Consider the following 19,493-nt stretch of genomic DNA (forward strand, 5'->3'; position numbering starts at 1 on the left):
TCCATTCAATATGTGAAATAGAAAACAAGTTAGCTGATATTTGTATAATTTGTGTATGTAATTTCATACATTAAAATGATTCTTTCAATACGTAATACTAAGAAACTAGTAAAAGGGCTAAATATTCCATCAAATTAATACTCAAGGTAGTAATACAACACGTTGACTGAAATACCCTAACATACAGAAAAGGAGAAAAAAAACCTTTATTTCTTGAGTTTCTATTCTTATTAAGCAACTGCTCCACAGATTTCTCTTGGGAATTATAAGCAGATGACTGTATTTCTATCCACAGGTATAGATTATCTGCCCTCAGAATTACTAGATACTGGATGAAAAACGTTTTGACATCACAGATGTTGTGGAATGTGATGGTTGTACCTTTGAAATGGCATGAAACTTACAGCAGAACTGTGATTTTTGTCCACTTTGAAACAAAGAGAATGACATCCATATCTGAAAGTATTAATAACTGATTCTGTTAACAAAACACCATCTTCTTAAATCATTAATATGTCCTGATGAACAGTATCATTAGTTCACTTGGAGCTCACTGAGTCTTACTTATTATTAGCTTGCTGCTCTGAGTCACTCAACTCCATTTGCTAGCAGGTTCTAATGAATTAATTTAACAGCTACCATGCTGATGTAGACACACCAATATACACACTGTTTTGTAAAATAAAACAAAACATTTTCTAACAAAAATACACCTTAGCACAATTAGGTCACAATTTTGAGCCAATGGTCTTTAATACCGTTATGTCCTTTAAGTACTTGTATTGATTCAGTCACGATGGCTTATAACTTCAAGCAGATTCTGTAAGACAATACAATTTGATTTCAACTACCACATCAACAATATATTTCAACAAAAAGTAACTGGCTTTGAGATTATTAATTTTTTAACAATATGTGACTTAATGAATGTATCAATGTAATACTTTATAACTACGCCAATATGTTGCCTCATTTAAACCTTGGAATTTATTTTTATTATTGAAAAACTTGATTTAATGGAAAAAGCAAGGTCAGTATACTGCATTCTCTCTATAGAGTGACAGAATCTCTAAATAAATGAAATTCTGAAAAAACATGGTCAATATTTGGATTAATACTGATAGATGATTGCATTTGCTAAAGATCCAAGTCTTGTCTACCCTGGTTTTCTTAGAAAACTGTTCCTTTTGTGTGCGACAGGAAAGCAGCATTAAAAAGTAATGCCATTTTATGTTGAATAGACTCTAAAGGTTGCAGATGAGCAGCCCTACTAACTTAATATATCTAAAGATAAAATGAGAACGAAATGAAAGTGATACTTCAAATTTCTAAATGCCACACTGTAGGCTAAAGCTTGAAGGAACAACTGCTGGGATCAGACTGGCCTGGGTCCTGCATTGTGTGTTCACAGAGACGTTCAGAGCAGGCAGAAAGACCTGGCTGAACCCATCAACTCGCTGTGCAGCAGCCACAGACTAGATCTAAGGACTTAAGAGCACTCAGCTATTATAAAAATATATGAGACTTGTAAAAAACAATAACTATATGCTACAGAAATGACAATTACACGCATGGAATTAGGTGACACAAGAGAAACTGGTACAATCACCTAGCTGATAGAATCTTTGCTGCAGTTGCAGCTATTTTACATGAACAATATATTGGAATCCTTAATGCCAGCAAGTCATCCTTTGTTAACTGTCATTCCTGATTTTGATGAATAAACAAAAAAATGGGATTTGTGACAGAGAGTTGTAATTTTATAAAAGACAGCATCTTAGAATGTTCTGAGGTGCTAAAAATTTGAGCATTCATGTTCCCTGGCATCTTTTCACAGTCATGCAAGTATTGCCTTCCTGAAGTATCCAAGTGAGGTGGGAAATCTGACTTGTGAAGAAAGGCTTAATTCAATTATCTTGAGATCAGATAAGCCACAGGTGAGTATTTAAATGGATTCGTAATGCACCCACTACACTACCTTATATCACAAACACTATTTGCAGGCTGTAATCTTAGCAGCAGATAATTCAGGTGAAGTTAATAAAGAACAAACTGTACACAGCAAACAAGTTCAGAATTTTTGTGTAATCTACATACATTAAAAATTCATAGAACTAGAACAGAAATGAACTAGTTTTAAGAGTCAAATGTAGATCCAAGAAAAAAATTCCTCCTTAGCAAATAGAAAAAAAAATTAAATTTGGATTGTGCAAAATGAGTTTTCTTACCATTTGCAACTTTCGGAACAATAAGTCCTTTAATTTGTGAATTATTTCCTGAAAACAAAAACAGCTTCAAACAACAAACAGGTACATTACAAAGGATTTAAAAACATGCTTTCTTTCAGATTTGCTTGCAATTCATTGTTAATGTGGATGTGTGTCATATTTGTACTAACCAAGTCTCTGTTTTCACAAAAGTGAATTCAGATTTGTTTCAGAGTGGGACCACCATTACAGCTGCTTTTCCTTCCAATGAAGGCAAAGCTTACCCTGCCAGCATTGCATCATACTGAAGAGTTTGGGAGAGGTTTTGGCTGACTTGCTATTGGCTTTTCTTCCTTCGTCAGTAAATATTTCCGTTAGACAAGACACCAACAGTAACTCATCTTTTAATTAAAAAAAAAAAAAAAAAAGGGCTATTTTCCAAGCTGCACTTTCAGATTTTGTATTTTGATCCAGCGCACAGACACTACTTGCTGTTCTTAAAGCACTGATGTAAAGAGTCTGTTATTAATCATCAACATGACTTTTTTTTCCTGCAGGATAACACTAGATTTCAGTATCTACTGATGTGAGAATAAAATTAATAGATACTAAAATGACAAAATACACAAATTTAAATTAACATTATTAAAAAACAAAACTTCAGAGAATAAGGATGTTCTTACACAAAGGAAAACCAGAATACAACTGACAGAAAATCTGGATGTACACTGCTTAAACCTAACGAAGAAAATAGTTAACACACAATTGACTGCCTACAGTAGAGCAACTAATGGATACTGAACTGGATTCCAGTTAATCCTTGTTTGAACTTCCATCACTTGTAATAATTCTTGTTTTTTTTTTTTTTTTTTTTTTTTTTTTTTTTAGTTACTCTTACAGTATTACCATAGCAGAATACTGTTCAGTGTCAGATGATTGGTAACAGGCATAACAGGCACTTTCATTACAGGTAATTCTTAATTATCACCACGTGAAGTGTTCTACAAATGAAGAGTATTAATTCCAAACTCACAGTTGATATGAGGGCCTGCCCTGTAGCAACAGTGACAAGCTAATAACAAAGTATAACCCAAGACTTGAAAACACCATTTTGTACCATGCTGACTTTGTGGTGGTTTGCAGGAATTAATAATATTGCACCCAGCCTTAAATCAAGACTGAAATTTCACTAAAAAAAATTATGATATCTGATTTTAAAGAATTACTTGCCACAAATGAAATCTATTGAAAATATCAAGCTAAAAACATAGAAAAGCTGTTTTTTCCACCTGTACCATTTTTCCCTTGTCATCTACTTTGTCAAGTTTTTAAAAAACCCAATAATAATTTACAAAAAAAAAAACAAAAACAAAAACACAACAGTCTTCCCAGTCTTTCTATTTACAAGAGATTATAAATTAGTGAGGTCATTTAAAGTACATTTTACTGACATGGTAAGTAGTGATAAACATAGCTGTTCTTTCAAGGAAAATTGTCGTGATATAATACTCGTGTCTGAACCAGAAAAATGAACATGTGCAAAGGAAGACACAACAACACAAACAAGGAATTTGCTTGAACAGAATAAAGGAGAATATGTGCATTGAAGCTTCACAAAACAAAGGAAATGCTTACAAGTGTGGTGAGCCCTGGTGAAGAGCCCTCATTCTGAGAAAGTGATTACCGACTTCTAAAGAACTTCATCAAGATACGACCCTTAGTAATGAATGTCTTTTTCAGGATTTAAGTTGATGCAGCTGTAGTCTCTTCAGGAGCTTAAATTATAAATACAAGCTAGGAAGGAATCACAGAGCAACTTAAAGTACATAGTGCCAATATTCAGAATTAGAAAAAGGGTCAAAGATCACCGCTTTGAGGTTCCAGACTTCGTGACTCTCTTTGATGGCTGCGAGACAGTTTTGGGAAGCGTGTAGTCACTCTCAAGCAACTGCTTTTGCTTACTGCTTCTCCAGAAGGTGGAACATCACTAGGAAGAAAATAAAGGCAGTTTTTTAATAAATTATACGCAAATTATTCTGTCATCATTTTGAACATGAAAAAAGCAGATGTTATGACTGCCTGGCACATCACTGAGAAGTACAGCACACATCTTCAGCTACACAGAACTAAATTCTTTCTACAGGTATCTCAACTTCAATTTACAAATGGGCTCTTTCAGTAATGAGAACTAGTAGAACTTCCAATTCTTTATGGAAGGTTGCAAATTACAAGATAAAGCATTGAGCTGCAGTTCGGAAACGGTGGAATAAGCATTTTGAAGTGATAGAAGTACAAGCACAATAGACACAAGCTTGGATGATACTCTACTTAACAATCCTCTAATTGTGGATGGATGTATCATTATGTGATGAAGAACATTAGCAATACATCCCTCTTGGGAATTCCTGCATCTCTTCTGACCCACAACAGACTACAGCCTTACATGAATGAGCCTTTTTGAAAAGACTCTGAGAAGTACATTAAGCTCAAGAACAAACAGCAACATAAAATTCAAGCTTACCTAGGTGATATTCAGAGGCTATACGCTCCTCGGAAAACTACAGTATAAAGGGATAGCATTGTACTTTTGCCATTCTCTTAGAAGACTTCAGATGGTTTTTAATTACGCTGCTTAAATACAGACTAATACATAAATTTTGCATTTTGTAGCTCATCTAGGCCGTAAAATTACACAGCATACAAAGTCAAGTTTATTTTTATAATTTTTTAAAATTAAAAGTTACTTATTTTCAGATTGAGTTAATAAGTCCAAAAGGGAGGAACTAATCTTCTGCAGTTCTTGCCATTTTAAATAAATACAGATCTTTTAAAAAAAGATTACCCTGTGTTCCCTTTTCCTGCAGTGACTGTCCTCACAGTTCAGACAACCCTGAAAAAGCCATAGGCACACGCAGACTCCACTTAAGCACTCTGTACACCCTCGTGGGAGAGATCATAGCAAGGCAAAAGACATTAACAAGGCCAAGGGTCAAGTGGAAAATTCACTTGCAAGAAGCAGAATACTTCCTTGAGATAAGAGTAGCTGTATTAGTGGTAGCAATTAGCTTTGGAACTACAATGCACACATTCAATGTTATTTACTTCAGTAATAACAATGTAATTCAGTACGGAAAAAAAATTGTCCAATTTAGATGATAACATTAACAGGAAAAAAAGAAGGGTTTGTAATAGTAGTGTATTTCACTTCTCTAACTTTCCTTGCAGAATAGCCTATAGTAATAGTTAAAATAGCAAGGTAGGTGATTTTTCTGAATTAAAATTCACTATGTTCATGAAACAGAGTCTTCCTAGGCAACCAGGAAGTCATTGACATAAAAAAAAAAAAAATGCATGAAGTAACTGTGGCATATATCCTCCTTTAATAACAAGGCTGACAATCTAGATCTTTAATTCTATATTTTCTTTTCAACAAAATCAAATCTCTAAAAATTTAGCATATGTTACTAATTTTTGGTTGCCAAGGATAATAGGACTTCCAACCCCATGGTCCTGTGATACAGTATTTTGAAACTCAACACTACTTTCTAATTTGCTACAGAGAACTCTGATCATGTGAATTCAATTTCAGCTGTGCTCATTAACATTCTTTTAGTACACAAATATTATTATTCAGTGCTTTTATATTGTTTATAAAACTACTGTCATGCATTGTTTATTCTCTAGTGTTTGTAGTACAGCACGGAGTAGTTTCAGAGGGTTGGGTTTTTTTTAACATATGCACTTTGTAACATGTAGATGTATCCTTGATATTTAAGAGCTGCTATAACTAAATAATTTTTGCCTGGTTGGGCTTTTCTCAAACTAAATTAGGTTAATTTACCAACAGGACGCTGCCAATAGTGCGTTAGCTTTGTCAGGTCAACAGAAGCTACTTCATGGCTGTACGGCAGTTTGTATTGCAGAAGAAAGCACAGTGTTACGTGCAATTTCTTTAAATTGGTGATGTACTTTTCTGAATGAACATTTTAATACTCAAGCTCCTCCTGCTGGCATGTCCACAGAATTACATGGAAAATGACTTTTCCCCTCTGGAGAAAAAAATACCATTAAAACAAAAAGTGAAAAAGTGAAAAATAAGGTCCTCTAAAAGGATGAGATACTCATTTATACCAGTCTGTCTTGACAGGAATACTTGAGATAATAACATTCTTAGGATGAACACTGATGTGTGTAAAATAAAAAACAAAATTGCAAGTAATTCTTGCAACTTAAATGACAGTACTTCCAAAGTAAATTCATCAAATAGGAAATTACAGCTGATTTATTTCAAATGTATAAGCAATTCTTTTTTTTTTTTTAATCACCACAGTGGAAATTCTAAGACAAATCATTATGTCATGTAGATTTAAATAAAGCAGTTTATAACCAATGAATTCGACCTCAATGCATCCAACACAGAAAGACAAGCGGAAGCTTAAAATGAATTTCAGCTGTTATTGGCCTGAAACGTTCTCATGGAAACAGAGGCTGGATGGTGAAAAAAGGTTTGGAGTATTAAAAAAAGTCATACGTTAGTAAATATACATCCTAAGCCCCTTCTCTTCCACACTACTCCAAAAACCAATGCAAGAACTTGCCATTTAATTATTGCTCATTTCAGCTCTAGCTTTTTACTTTGAAATTAAGATGCTGAATTTCAAATAACACCAGCAAGTTTAACTACTAAATTTGAGAAAAGAATGAACCACCACCCCCCCAGAACCCATGGCAATAAACTAGGAAGTAAGGGCTACTCTTCCATTTCCGTCCAATGTCAACGGATTTAACAATCTCTTTCTGGCCACAGGTCAAATAACCAAGTCTCTGGCACTACATGAGACACTTTTTCAAACCAAGGGACTGATATTCTGTGAGCTCTTGGGAAGAAGTATGAGCACATTAAAATGCTCCTGCCAGTACTTCTGGCAAATACAAATGAAGATGAAATACTTGTTTTGAATTTATTTTTGCCAATCTGCATTTGGAATTGAGGAGGAAGGAATAAACGTACCTGTATGCAATTCTTTTTGTTCTGTTACCTTCTTAACCACTAAAGTCTTAACAGGGTTTAATTTTGTAGGCTGAGATTGGCAGTCGTGCCAGAACCTGTTCGCCATGCATGAACCTGTTCAGCCATAGGATACGCAAGTACTGAAGGCTCAAGTTCTCTGCATTCTCACCTTGTCTCAGTCTGAAGAAAAAAACGCAACCAGCTGAGAATCAATTCCTTCTTCCCACCAGGTCATTGTTTAGAATTTCAGCATTCCTGATTGATCTGCCTCGCATTTGCTTGCACACCAATCCTGTTGCATTGATTTTGTCTAGGTGTCAAGTTCTGCCTGAGGTGCATCTATAGAAAATAGCTTAAAATTACTGCCTTTTTAATCAGCTTCTAGTTTCTTCAGACCCTTTCATTAATGTCTTAACTCTACGTGCATCAAAATGTAAACCCAGCTTTCTGTGTTTTTCTTTACATACATAGCACATGGAACAGCAGTATTCTCTTAGATGGCATCACATAAATACATAAAGAAATGTATTTTCCGTCTCATTTTCAACTCTTGAATAATGGTGGAGAGAGAAGTTTCTTATAAAAATAATATGCATGGAATTGGAATTACTTTTGTACCAGTCTGAGATCAGAATAGAGTCTAGTAGTAATAAACGCATCCTGGGAGCACAGTAAAGCTCAGGATCAAGCTGCTTATTCACATGGAAATACATCTCTGGAAACAGCAACAATTGTAGTAGTACCTGATGCACCTCATGAAGAATGGCATTAGCAGGCAGAAAAATCACGTAACTTTCTGTTGACAGTTTCTCGTGGGATTCATGTTTCTGTGCCCATACTATATTAAAGACATTTTTATTAATCAAACAAGAAATAATGCTGATGTGCCAGTACAACATATCTCAGCACCTTCTGCCAATTACAATCAGCTGTAACATCTGTTCAGTGACTAAGATTGTGATTTAAGATAATTTTATATACTTTAGTAACACCTACTAATCTGGTTAATACTTTTTTCCAGTTGCTGAAGCATAAAACAAATTGGAGGCATGTTCTTGTCATTATTCCTGACTTCGCAGAAATTTAGCTATGAATGAGAAACATGATCTACACTTATTAATATAAAAGACTGCGTTTGGAAGTTTAAATAGTCAGCTATTATCAGAAGAGATATAAAAACATGGATAAAATTGTTCCCCTACAACTTGATATTGAAATTTCCGAAGATACCACCACAACAAAGATGTCAGGTTAAATACTGAACAACAGCTCCCTTAAAGTTTAGGTCTGGATTGACCAAGAAATTAAAAACATCAGTTCTAGTACTAGAAAGGAGCAAGATGATGGAGAATTTTTATCTTGGAGCAGTTTCATTTTGCAAGCAGCAGGAGAAAAGACTTCTTGTAAGACGCCTATACAGCACATGCCTATGGTTCCCCTTGGCAACGTTACTGTACATGGCCAAAGACCAACAGGCTATGCTGATACAACGAAAAGACTGTTTATGCTCTAGATAGGTGATATAACAACTTGACTGCAGTAACAAAATCTCTACATGTAGCATTTCTTCCTTTTAGACATACAGCTGCCCTGTGCCTTGAGAAACGTGGGCACAGGAAATTGCTGGAGTCATGGAATCACCAAGGTTAGCAAAGACCGACAAGATCATCCAGTCCAACATCCACCAATCACCAATAGTTCACTAATCCACATCCTTCCAACAGTGTCTGAACATTCCTTGAACACCTCCAGGCTTAGTGACTCCACCACCTCCCTGGGCAGTCCATTCCAGTACCTGACCACTCCTTCAGAAAAGTAGTATTTCTTAATACCCAGCCTGAATCTCCCCTGGTGCAACTTGAGGCCATTCCCTCTTATCCTGCCACTATTTACACAATAGAAAAGGCCTACCCCAAGCTCACTACAGCCTCCCTTCAGGTAGCTATAGAGAGTGATAAGGTCACCCGAGCCCTCTCCAGAAGGAATAATCCCAGCTCACTCAAATAAGGTCAGTGCTCCAGATCCTTTACCAGCTTTGCTGGCCTTCTCTAGACACGCTCCAGGACTTTGATATCTTACTTGCAGTGAGCAGCCCAAAAAACTGAATGCAGTACTTGAGGTGTGGCCTCCCCAGTCCTTAGGATTGAGATGTATTTGACTCAGCTGTAGAAGTGAAAACATGATAAAATATTCACTCTGCCTGACAATGTAAACCAGTCCCATTTAATTTTCATGGGGTCATGCCTAGCTGTTCTCAACAGCTAGTGCTTTGGGATTTGTCTTCTTCATCTTTAGAAGTCTTCTACTGAAAGACTTTAAAAGAAGTAAGGCATTCAGAGTGGTTCAGTATATTTATGACTTACCCAGAAACTGTATTAAGACTAATAAATTAAGTCTCTTATAAAGAATTTATGAGTTCTTACAGCTTCAAATCAAGTTCTAGAAAAGAGATTTGAGACATGGATTAATAAGAAAGATTCTTCTGCTCATTATGCAGTTGCAAAATTAACAATTTTATGCAAGCTGTTTATGAGGCACAGATTTCTAACATTTTCTACAGGGAACAGCAATTTCTGCAGACCCACACATTAGGGGTTCTTTTTCCCAATATATCAAGAACTTTACTGAACACTTAAGTATGACTGCATTATACTTAAATCTGAAAGCAAATTTTCACAGTGCCCCAGAATAATCAATTGCTGAGGCACTGTGTTATTAATCATATGAAGATCTGAAGAAAAATTACTCTGGTATGCTCCTGGAGACAGTGATTTCTGCATAGACATCAATAGTTCAGGTCATTTTACATTTTTTGAAGTGATCTGTATCTAATTTTGATCTAATTCATACCTACAGAAAAAGGTATTTGGATGCTTCTGAAGCACTCCCAAGAATATTCTTAAAAAATTAGCAACAAGTACTTTCATTATTGATATGTCAATGGGGACAAGTGATATGACATGCAAGTATAGACAAGCATATACACAAATGGACAATAATTACACCAATTTGTTCTAGAATTCTTCTACTAACCATTCATGGATTCTGCTATTATCGCAGCAGTGCAAAATATAATAAGGTACATCATAAAAATAGCATCTGAAATACAACCGAATTCAGTGGGCCCTGTTTAGAGCTGAAAGATTAACAAAGCCAAGAAAAAAGGCTACCACGTGATGTTTTGAATTTCCACTGGTGGCCTGTGGCTAATTCATGCTGTTCTTGCATAAAGGACAACTGAAATATTTTTCAACATGACTTCAAAATGAGGAAAAGAAATATCCCACCTCCTTCTGAAAAGTTAAGCATAAACAAACTGGTTATGGTCTGGATTAAAGCCAAATACATATGCAAGTATAAGGACATCTCCCTCATGAAGATTATTTGCCTTGTCTATTTGAATGGATGCATCCATTTTTCCATTACAGACAGTGTTGCACAGAAATGAGAATGAAGAAGCAATGGAAGACTGCAATGCAAGACGTATAAACAGGTTTTTCTAAGCCACATTTTCTCAAGTATTCATTAGCCCTTCCTGCGCAAAGAGAAAGGAATAAAGCTTATACTTCCATCTCTCAGCAAATTCTCTTCAAAATATTTTCATCTTTGAAACAGTAACTAAACGTAATCTTGGTTTTATACCCCTTACAGAATACTTTGTTTTCTTGAAACTGAGTGCAGAATATTTGCTACACCAGACGTCTGCATACCAACATCCTATGTGGAGTTGAATCTTTATCCCCCCCGGGTTTATTTTCAAACAAAAGATGAAATACCTTCTGCATAACAGACAGTAAAAATTCTGTGTCTACCCTAAGCCTCGTACTTTGCTGTTATTTCACCTACACCTTCACAGCCATTTCCAATTAAAAAAAAAAAAAAAACAAATTGCCATTACTTACATGAAATGGCTTGTTTGCTGTGTGCACAAAAGACATGCATTCTTTCCTACTGTCGTCTTTTTTACTAACATACATTCCCTCCATTCATTCCAACCTGCTTCAAGCTCTCTCACCTCTGTTATTCTAGCTCTACTCATTCATTCTCTATTCCCCACATTCTCCAGTTTTATTTTCTTTATCAATTCACATCAACAGCCACAACACCCTACTGCCCAATACTTTCCCAACTATTTTGTTTGCTGATAATTATGCTTGCTGCTTCTCTCAAACTCTTGTGCTCAGTTGATACTATCTAGCAGATTCAAACCTAAACCTCTGTTGTCCGTAAGTCAATCCTTCCTACAGCTCCCCATCTAAATCAATTCACTCCAGCTTTAAAAACCTACACATCAACTCATCTCTTTCAAATAAATTCATTTATCTAATTCATATTTCAGTTTGCTTCAATTTCACATTTTCTTTATTGTAATATAGGCTTCGGTTCCCTGTTGACTCAAGTTTTCAACCACATTGATCTCATTCAGAAAACCTGCTGAGTCTTTCATATTTTTTATTCAATCGCCCAAAATAAATTTTGTGAAAGCTACTAGTTTAAGGCAATTTCAGTACTCTTCTGCAGGCTGTAAACTCCACTTCAAAGTTCCTGCTAGAAAAGTCACTGCAGTTAACAGAACTGCTCCTCTGTCTATATGCACTGTTTTCAAATTAAACAGGAACCTAAATGCTGAGCTGTGCACTCTAACATGCTATGAAAATGACACCTGCTTGTACATAGAAATCTGCATTTGGTTTCTATATGTCATTAATTATATTAACCAGTGTTAATAGAAGCATAATGATACACAATGCCTACAAGAAACATACATTAATTCTATGATATATAGAATAACTTACATATAAGTATCTAACAGCATGAAAAGCAATCACGTGACAGGAAGAAGTGTATTTTATTTGCTCTTAATTTCACTTTGGAATATCATGCCACTTTACCAACACAGATAACAAAAAAAAAAAGTAAGTAAATTTGCAGACCTTAAGTCTGAACCAACTAAGAGGATGCAGAACAGTTACTTACCATGTGGAAAAGCACAGCAGATTTGCAACAAATGCTACCTGATAAAGACCTGACTGACCTTTTCAGTGACTATTCAAGTTTTGAGTTTCCAATATGTTAGAGCCAGGATCAAAGTTCTATTTCACACAATCTGTGAAATCCTGGAAAATTCAGATTGTTAAATTTCAATCTATTTATGGAAGGTGTTGCCATGGATTTTTTATTTTTTATTTTTTTAAAGATATGAGATTTTTACTTCAACGATCATCAGCGCTTGGCATCACAGTTCTGCTGAAAGATAAATGCTGCATAATGTGTCTACATGGTTTTATGAGTAGATCAATCAATTAACATGGCAATAAATTAGCTTCATTACCATATTTCAGGTATTAGGAGATGCTTTACCAATTAAAATTCACATACTTAAGCAAATGCTAGTCCCATTTTCTTCAAGTAAATTATATACCTCTTTATCAAAGTACATGCTTACTGTTACAGAACATAAAAGATTTGCTGAAGCAATACTGAACTCAGTGCCAAGCTGGTAATGCAGGCTGTCACTTCAAAGGATGCAATCAAGTGAAAATTTGCTCATTGGCAATAGCTTAGGACCTATAAGATGAACAGTCATTTATGCTGTTAGAAGCCACATGTAGGTGCAACAGCTTTTACAGATACCCCATCATCAACTCATTTTTTGAAAAATTAATTTGTTCAGAATTGCATTTAAGATTTCCTTACATCCCACTGACATTGTTTGCAGTGCTTCAGGGTTAGATCACAGTTTGATGACCTTTATATGTGAAGACATTAGCGTCTGTGTATTCAAAAATCTTATTTAAAATACTATTCCACTATTCCACAAATGTTTCTGTGAAGAGATTTAAGTTTATCCTTCAACAGTGCCTGTGTCTGTTGTATAATAAACTATATCCTGTGGAGAGAAGCTATTGAATGAAATATTAACTGATAGGCAGCATATTTCGAAAGTAATTTTGAAAATGTGAATACAGACATTTGCATTGACAAAGCAATAAGGCCAACTAAGTGGCACTATTCTTATTTGAATTATTGTTTCTATTATTTAAGAAAAAGCTCTAGAGAAATAATACACAGACGTTTGTTAAAAGAATCCTCTTGTCATGTCAGGATACGAAGGAATATTCGAGAACCTGCTATAATTCACTGCTTCAATGAGAATTATGAAATTGACAAAAACAATTCCAAAAAGAAAAGGTAGTGCCCTTGAATGCAACCTGTGGTATGGCAGGAATAGCCATTGTATTTCCTAATCTAATAGTCTCTGGTTTGAATTATTGCTCACTTATGTCTTACTTTAATACTCATTTTGTCAACATCTTTATGATCCCCTGAAATGCTAAGCTAACAATAGCTAATAGCTAAGCTAACAAATGCTAAGCTAACAATAATGCTAAGCTAACAATGAACTACTCTGTGTACATCTGAAAACAAAAAACATAATTTATTACAAACCTCGAAATTGAACATGTTGAGGAGGAAAACCTAGCCTTGACCAACATGTTACTCTGCTTTACTGCTTGTGTGGAATGAACAAAAGATAATATAGGAGCTTAAATAGTACCTGTTACACTTCTATTCAGACATTATCAATTTCTTTTCCTGCTGCACATGTAAAACAGCTGATTATTAAATGAAGTTGACGAGGAATTATTTCACTACATCTCAGAACTGTATAGAATAATCTTAAAATGAAATATAATGGGACAGGAAGAAAAATAATTTGAGTTAAAAATTCAATTGCAAATGTATTCTGAATTTGCCAGCATGAAAAACAATTTTAAGATGACTGAACAAAAAGCTGTATATGGGCCCATTGACTAAAAGCACTCAAAATCATTTCCATCTTTATAGCCCTCAGTTTGATTCTATAAAGTGAGTTCATAAGAAGGTGAGATATTTGACTCTACAGACATCATTGTGCCATTTCTGACAACCTCAAGGTGCCTCCTAAAATTGATCCTGATTCTTCAGATCCAGAAAAAACTTAAAATACAAAAGCTACAAAATAAAACTTAGCATTCCTCCATTTACCTATGCATCTTTTAATAAATACAGCTTTCTTGAAATTAACCTTAAACTTGAAAATCTAAAACTCTTCTGCATAAGACCATGCAAGCACTCCATTTAAGTATGCTCCCTTTCACTGAAACGTTTTCAAACCTAAATGGATCTTGATTTTGAGAACCAGCCTAACCACAGAGGCACAGAGCCTGTGTCATGGTTGTATGATTTTTTGTTATCAGCATTCCACATCATAACATCATGTAGAGCACACCATGAGTTAAAGAGATAATGCTCCAGTTCTGTGGATTTTGATTTTTTCCAGGCACCTTTCACTGCTCCATTTCCGTTTTCTGTTCAGAGGGAAAGATAAAGATAAAACTGCTCACAATTCACAAGGCAGCCCCTTCTGCTGCTCGTCTCTGCAGCGCATGCTCCCTAGCTGTCTTGCCCTTAGCTTTAAGAGTAGGGACTTTGCTTTTGGATACTCTCTCCCTCATTTTATCTGGATTTATTAGCTTCAATTTAAATTATACGGGATCATATTGTGTTATTGCACATTCTGATATCGTGTTTAGTAAATTAATTTTCTCCGTTAGCTTGTTGCCACTGTTTTGTTTTCAAGCCCATCTCCCTGCCTTTTCTCCCCCTTTTCACCCTTCCTCCTCCCCCAGGGTGAGGGTCCGTGGGTCTCCATGCCCCATTAGTCATGGAACAGAGCCAAACTGGACCTGAAACCATTCACAGCCTGTACAGACTTGTGAAGAGCAAACTTACTACAATGCCTTACTATGAATAGATTTAGCACACAGCATACAGAAAATCTATTAGCAAAACTTAATGTCACTTGCAAAAGCAAATTTGCATGAATATCAGTTTTTAAAAGTGCTCTACATAGTTCTTTACAGTATTTGTAAATCATATGTTTATAGCAAAACAAAGGTTTAATGAATGATATCCCAATGTGACTGATTATCAAAGGGTTTGCTTTCAGGTTATTAGCAGACAAGACTGTGTTAAATTATTTCTGGACACATTTGAAGTTAACACCAGTGAAGTCAGAACATACACTATCAAAGTTCACCTAGAAAGAATGCAAGAGCTCGACTTTTTAATTTGGTAAGAACACACTAACAGTGATCCACCCTCATTCCTCAAAACTGAACACAAAAACACAAAACCCACAAAAGCAAATCAAAACACAAATTTTAAAGCCCAAAGAGAAAAAAACTGAAAACATGCACTTTGTGAAAAATCTGCATCAATGCATATTCGTCATGTTGAAAGATTTACAGTGATTTTGTTCAAAACTGCAAATAAAGAAAAGTTAGCATATACATCATATATTCCTTTAAGTATAACAGAAGCATTTATAATTTGAGCAGATGCTGTGTATCAGAAAAAATAAGTAACACTGTTTTGAAGATTTGGGAGATGTTGGAAGTATATTTTAAATTGTGCTGAAAAAGGCTAAGTATTTTCTTGAATACTTGACAGATACTTACACAAAAAAGGGCATCAGCTGAATTAGAGTCTCTTTTTTGGGATTGGCTGCAAATTCTGGCACAACTTGAATAACTTTGTTCATTACATTCCTTAGGTAATTTTGCAGCTGTTTGCGACGCTCTTCTACAAATTTTGCATCCTAAAAATAGAAATAACAATGTAAGCAGTGCAAGTAATTTTTTTTAATTTTCAATTCTATTGTATCAATAATAATTGTTCTAATAAGCATCCAATTTAATCTTTTGATGAACCATGCACATTCTGTTTAAAGAAATACGTTGGTGATTTCTAAAAACATGCAAACAAGGAAAGAACACCTCGACCCTGCACTTGAATAAAGACAGTCACATCCAACCTAGCAAAAACCCGTGTCACAAAAACAACCACTGATACTGACTTCTCTCCTTGGCAGAATGTCTCTTCTGTGAGCCAAAATTCTTTTTCCAATAGTAAATCTGCAAAAATCATCAGGTGCTGCAGGCATTGTGATCACCTGGTTTCAATGTCACAGTAAGGTCTTTGGAAACAAAGTCAAAATCACAATTAGCTGCAGTTCTCAAAAGAAGGGTATTTTGTAGGATGTCTGTTCAGCCTGCATTATTTGTGTAAGAAATATGATTGAAACCATTCTGTGTTTCTTGCAAAAATAAAAAGACAACTGAATAATACAGCACTGTAAATACAGTTGACATGCCACCAGAGAATTTCAGTATATTAAAAAGATCAAGTCACACAGGGGATACAGATTTGAAGATTACTCCTTCCTTGGAAAAACAGACTAATTCATCATCGAATCAGGGATGCTCCTTTGAATTCAGGACAATCACTACAGAGTTTCTAGAACCCTTACTAACATTTTGTTCTTGTATCTCATTAGAAGTTGGCAGTCATGGCAATACTTTTATGAGATAGAGAGAATGAGAAAAGATTCTGAATGGCATTTCCCAAAGTAGACCTTCAAATTCAGAGTTACAAAATCCACCATGTTAACTGAAGCATATTTGCAAATATTGGCAACAAAGACATTCTAAAAAAGCATAAGCTTATTTTCACCTTCAACACTTTCTCTTGACTTTTGTTTGCAGATGAATATTTAACAGCCTGTAATTGTAATTGCTGCAGACGTTCATTTTACAGGCATTAAAATGCTACACAGTGCTTCTTTAAGTTCATAAAATTCTAAAGTATATACAAATATACTTTTTTCTTCTATTTTCTAGACACGAACTTCTATTGATGACCAACCTGATTTGACATTCCAAAGTTCTATTAACACACAGAAGAATCGAGATCAGTAGAGAAATAAGAAAAATGAAAGCAAACAAACACTATCACAACCACGTTATACAGTTCACTGTTTCTTTTCCATCTGTTCCATTACTTTTTTCAGCAAGTTTACTACATTCATGCACATCCCCCACAGGTCATGCAGCAAATATTTCTGGTATTAAATGACTTACTGAATAATGAAAAACTAAAGCAGCCTGAAAACTCTTGGAAAATGATATTTCATGTAGAAAAGTTCTGAGTTGTTAACACCTCTGCAACCCACTCTACAGTCACAGCCCTGCACCCTCAACCTAGTACAATCACTGCTTGGTCAGAACAGAGCAACAGCTTGCTCACGCCCAGCAGTACTAATCAAGTCTGGACAAGAGTGCAGAACAGAAGTCTACACAAGCTGTTGGGAAACGTTAAAGCAAAAATTTTTACATGTGCTGACACATAGTAGAAATAAATAGAATGTGAGGAATAAATAAATCGAGTCAATTTTCACCAAGATACTCATTTCTCCTGTTCTACTAGTTCTCTAGCTAGCTCAAGGAGCAACTTTGCCTTGTTATCTTTTCACTCAAAGGATTTCAATCTCCACACACATCAGTCAAGACACTGATTTGCTACTGCCAGCTGCATGAGGCAGAAGACAGCAAAGCATGTCACAGGGTGTCCCGCATCAATCTCAAAAAAAAGCTTTTGTGAAACAACTTTGGTACTGAAAGCCACAGGAACACCAAATGATACTTGGCCTCAGAGAACATTTTATATACGGAGTAATCCTTTCCCCTGCTCTGTGTAGTACAGAGACGTGAGGAGCATCACTTTGCAAGCCTGCACCCAGTACTGAGGCAGCCTCAGGTTTGATCCCTTCCAGTGAACCAGCCTCATCCCCCACTGCACTTTCTTGATTCTGTTTTTATCACTTCCCTCAATATTGTTTTACCAAAGCCCACAAATTTTTATTTATTTGTAATACAATCATTAGCAGTTTTTCAATTAGGACCTTTTGGTCACAAGTCCTCAACAACATTATCTGTGGGGAAATCATTTTAATTACATTAAAATTTGTTCTTATGCAGAATCTGCTTTCTTTAATCCCACCTGTTTGCTGCACAAGTACATTCCCTCTCGCAGGCAGGACCATTACCTCAGTTATAAACACAGGAGCAAAATGCCAAATGCAGGTACTTTCCATTGCTCATCTTAATGTAAAACATGTCACTAACTACAGATAATATCTGCACAAAGTCTTCTAGTTAATCTGCCAGAAGATGCTCTGAAAATGCATTTTTGCTATTTACAGTTGATCTAACCAGAGCTCATAACACAGGTTTTTTTTCTGCCATTTCTTCATGTGAAATACGGAAACAAAAAAAAAAAAAAAAAAAACCAAAAAAAAAAAAAAAACAGGAGCTATACTCAACCTTGAAACACAGTTAAAAAAGCTTTTAGCCTGATCTAAATTTAATCTCCAAAATAAGCACTAAGCAATCTCGACCACAACTTTCTTTACCAGGCCCACTTTCCTCATCAGAAACAATGTAATCTAGGATCAGAACGATGTAGATGCACATCCGTACTTTGTCATCACAGGCTTCACAACAGCAGATTGGCTACTCAGAAATTACTTTGTCATTGTTACTGCCTCTTAGAACAGTGACCAAGAGTTCTTGTCACAAGCCCATAAATAAAGCAGTTGGTAAATAAAACACATTGGACCCAATTATCTACCATTGACAATTTAGTATTTCATATACCCACTAACAAAGGATATTTTTACAAGCAATAATTAAAGGAAATTAAAATTAATTTAATTTAGTTAACTCCAGCTTGCAGTTCAAATCATTTCACACAACTGCTGGTCTTTCAATAGACTGCTATTATGTAGCAGATGGCAAAACACTGATATTCTACAGTTAGTGGGAAGCTCACTTAAGGTGATTCAAACATTTTCCATCAACTGTTGAAAATGGTATGATTGCCGTGGTTACCTGCCATGATTTAGGGACAGACAAAACACATTCTGGTTTGCTGCTGCTGCTGCAGACAATACAAAACCTCCTGTTTCTGATGCTCTAAATACCAGTTATTATTTAACTAACCTATTGTTAGTGCAAGGGTTAAAAAAACAAAACAAAAAAAACAAACAACACAGCTCAGGGTTCAACTCAACTCAATTAAAAGTAAATACAGCTTAGGACCTTAACAAGAGCTATATCAGCCTCTGCATTATCACATCTAGAATTCTTTCCTAAATAAACCAAACAACAGTGCTATTATAGAAACCCCATGCAGAAATAAGATTATTTTGGTGAACCTTAGTATTTCACACCAGTTTGGTTAATCAGCCTTTAAGAAGTTACATCATTTTTTCTTCACAAGTTGTACACCTCTAAATGAAGCTGAAAATCAGAGCTAGAATAGGAACTAAATCAATTGCTGATCTACTCCCATCATTTCATTACTATTATGCCAAAATAAGTCATCTTCAA

General features: G+C 35.3%; 1 protein-coding gene across 1 annotated transcript in view; it reads right to left on the bottom strand.

The window, feature by feature from the left end:
* Positions 1-1,701: 1,701 nt before the first annotated feature.
* Positions 1,702-19,493, bottom strand: part of SNX29 (sorting nexin 29) — a gene marked incomplete at both ends in the record, with an annotated part of 82,896 nt that continues 65,104 nt past the window's right edge. Inside the window, 4 exons of the mRNA XM_079542764.1 lie at positions 1,702-1,883; positions 2,229-2,276; positions 4,076-4,194; positions 15,723-15,862. Of these exons, the coding sequence (XP_079398890.1) occupies positions 1,702-1,883; positions 2,229-2,276; positions 4,076-4,194; positions 15,723-15,862 (489 nt within the window). The remainder of the gene's footprint in view (positions 1,884-2,228; positions 2,277-4,075; positions 4,195-15,722; positions 15,863-19,493) is intronic.

The sequence above is a fragment of the Tetrao urogallus genome, assembly GCF_951394365.1.
Source record: "Tetrao urogallus genome assembly, chromosome: 15".
Lineage (NCBI taxonomy): Eukaryota > Metazoa > Chordata > Aves > Galliformes > Phasianidae > Tetrao > Tetrao urogallus.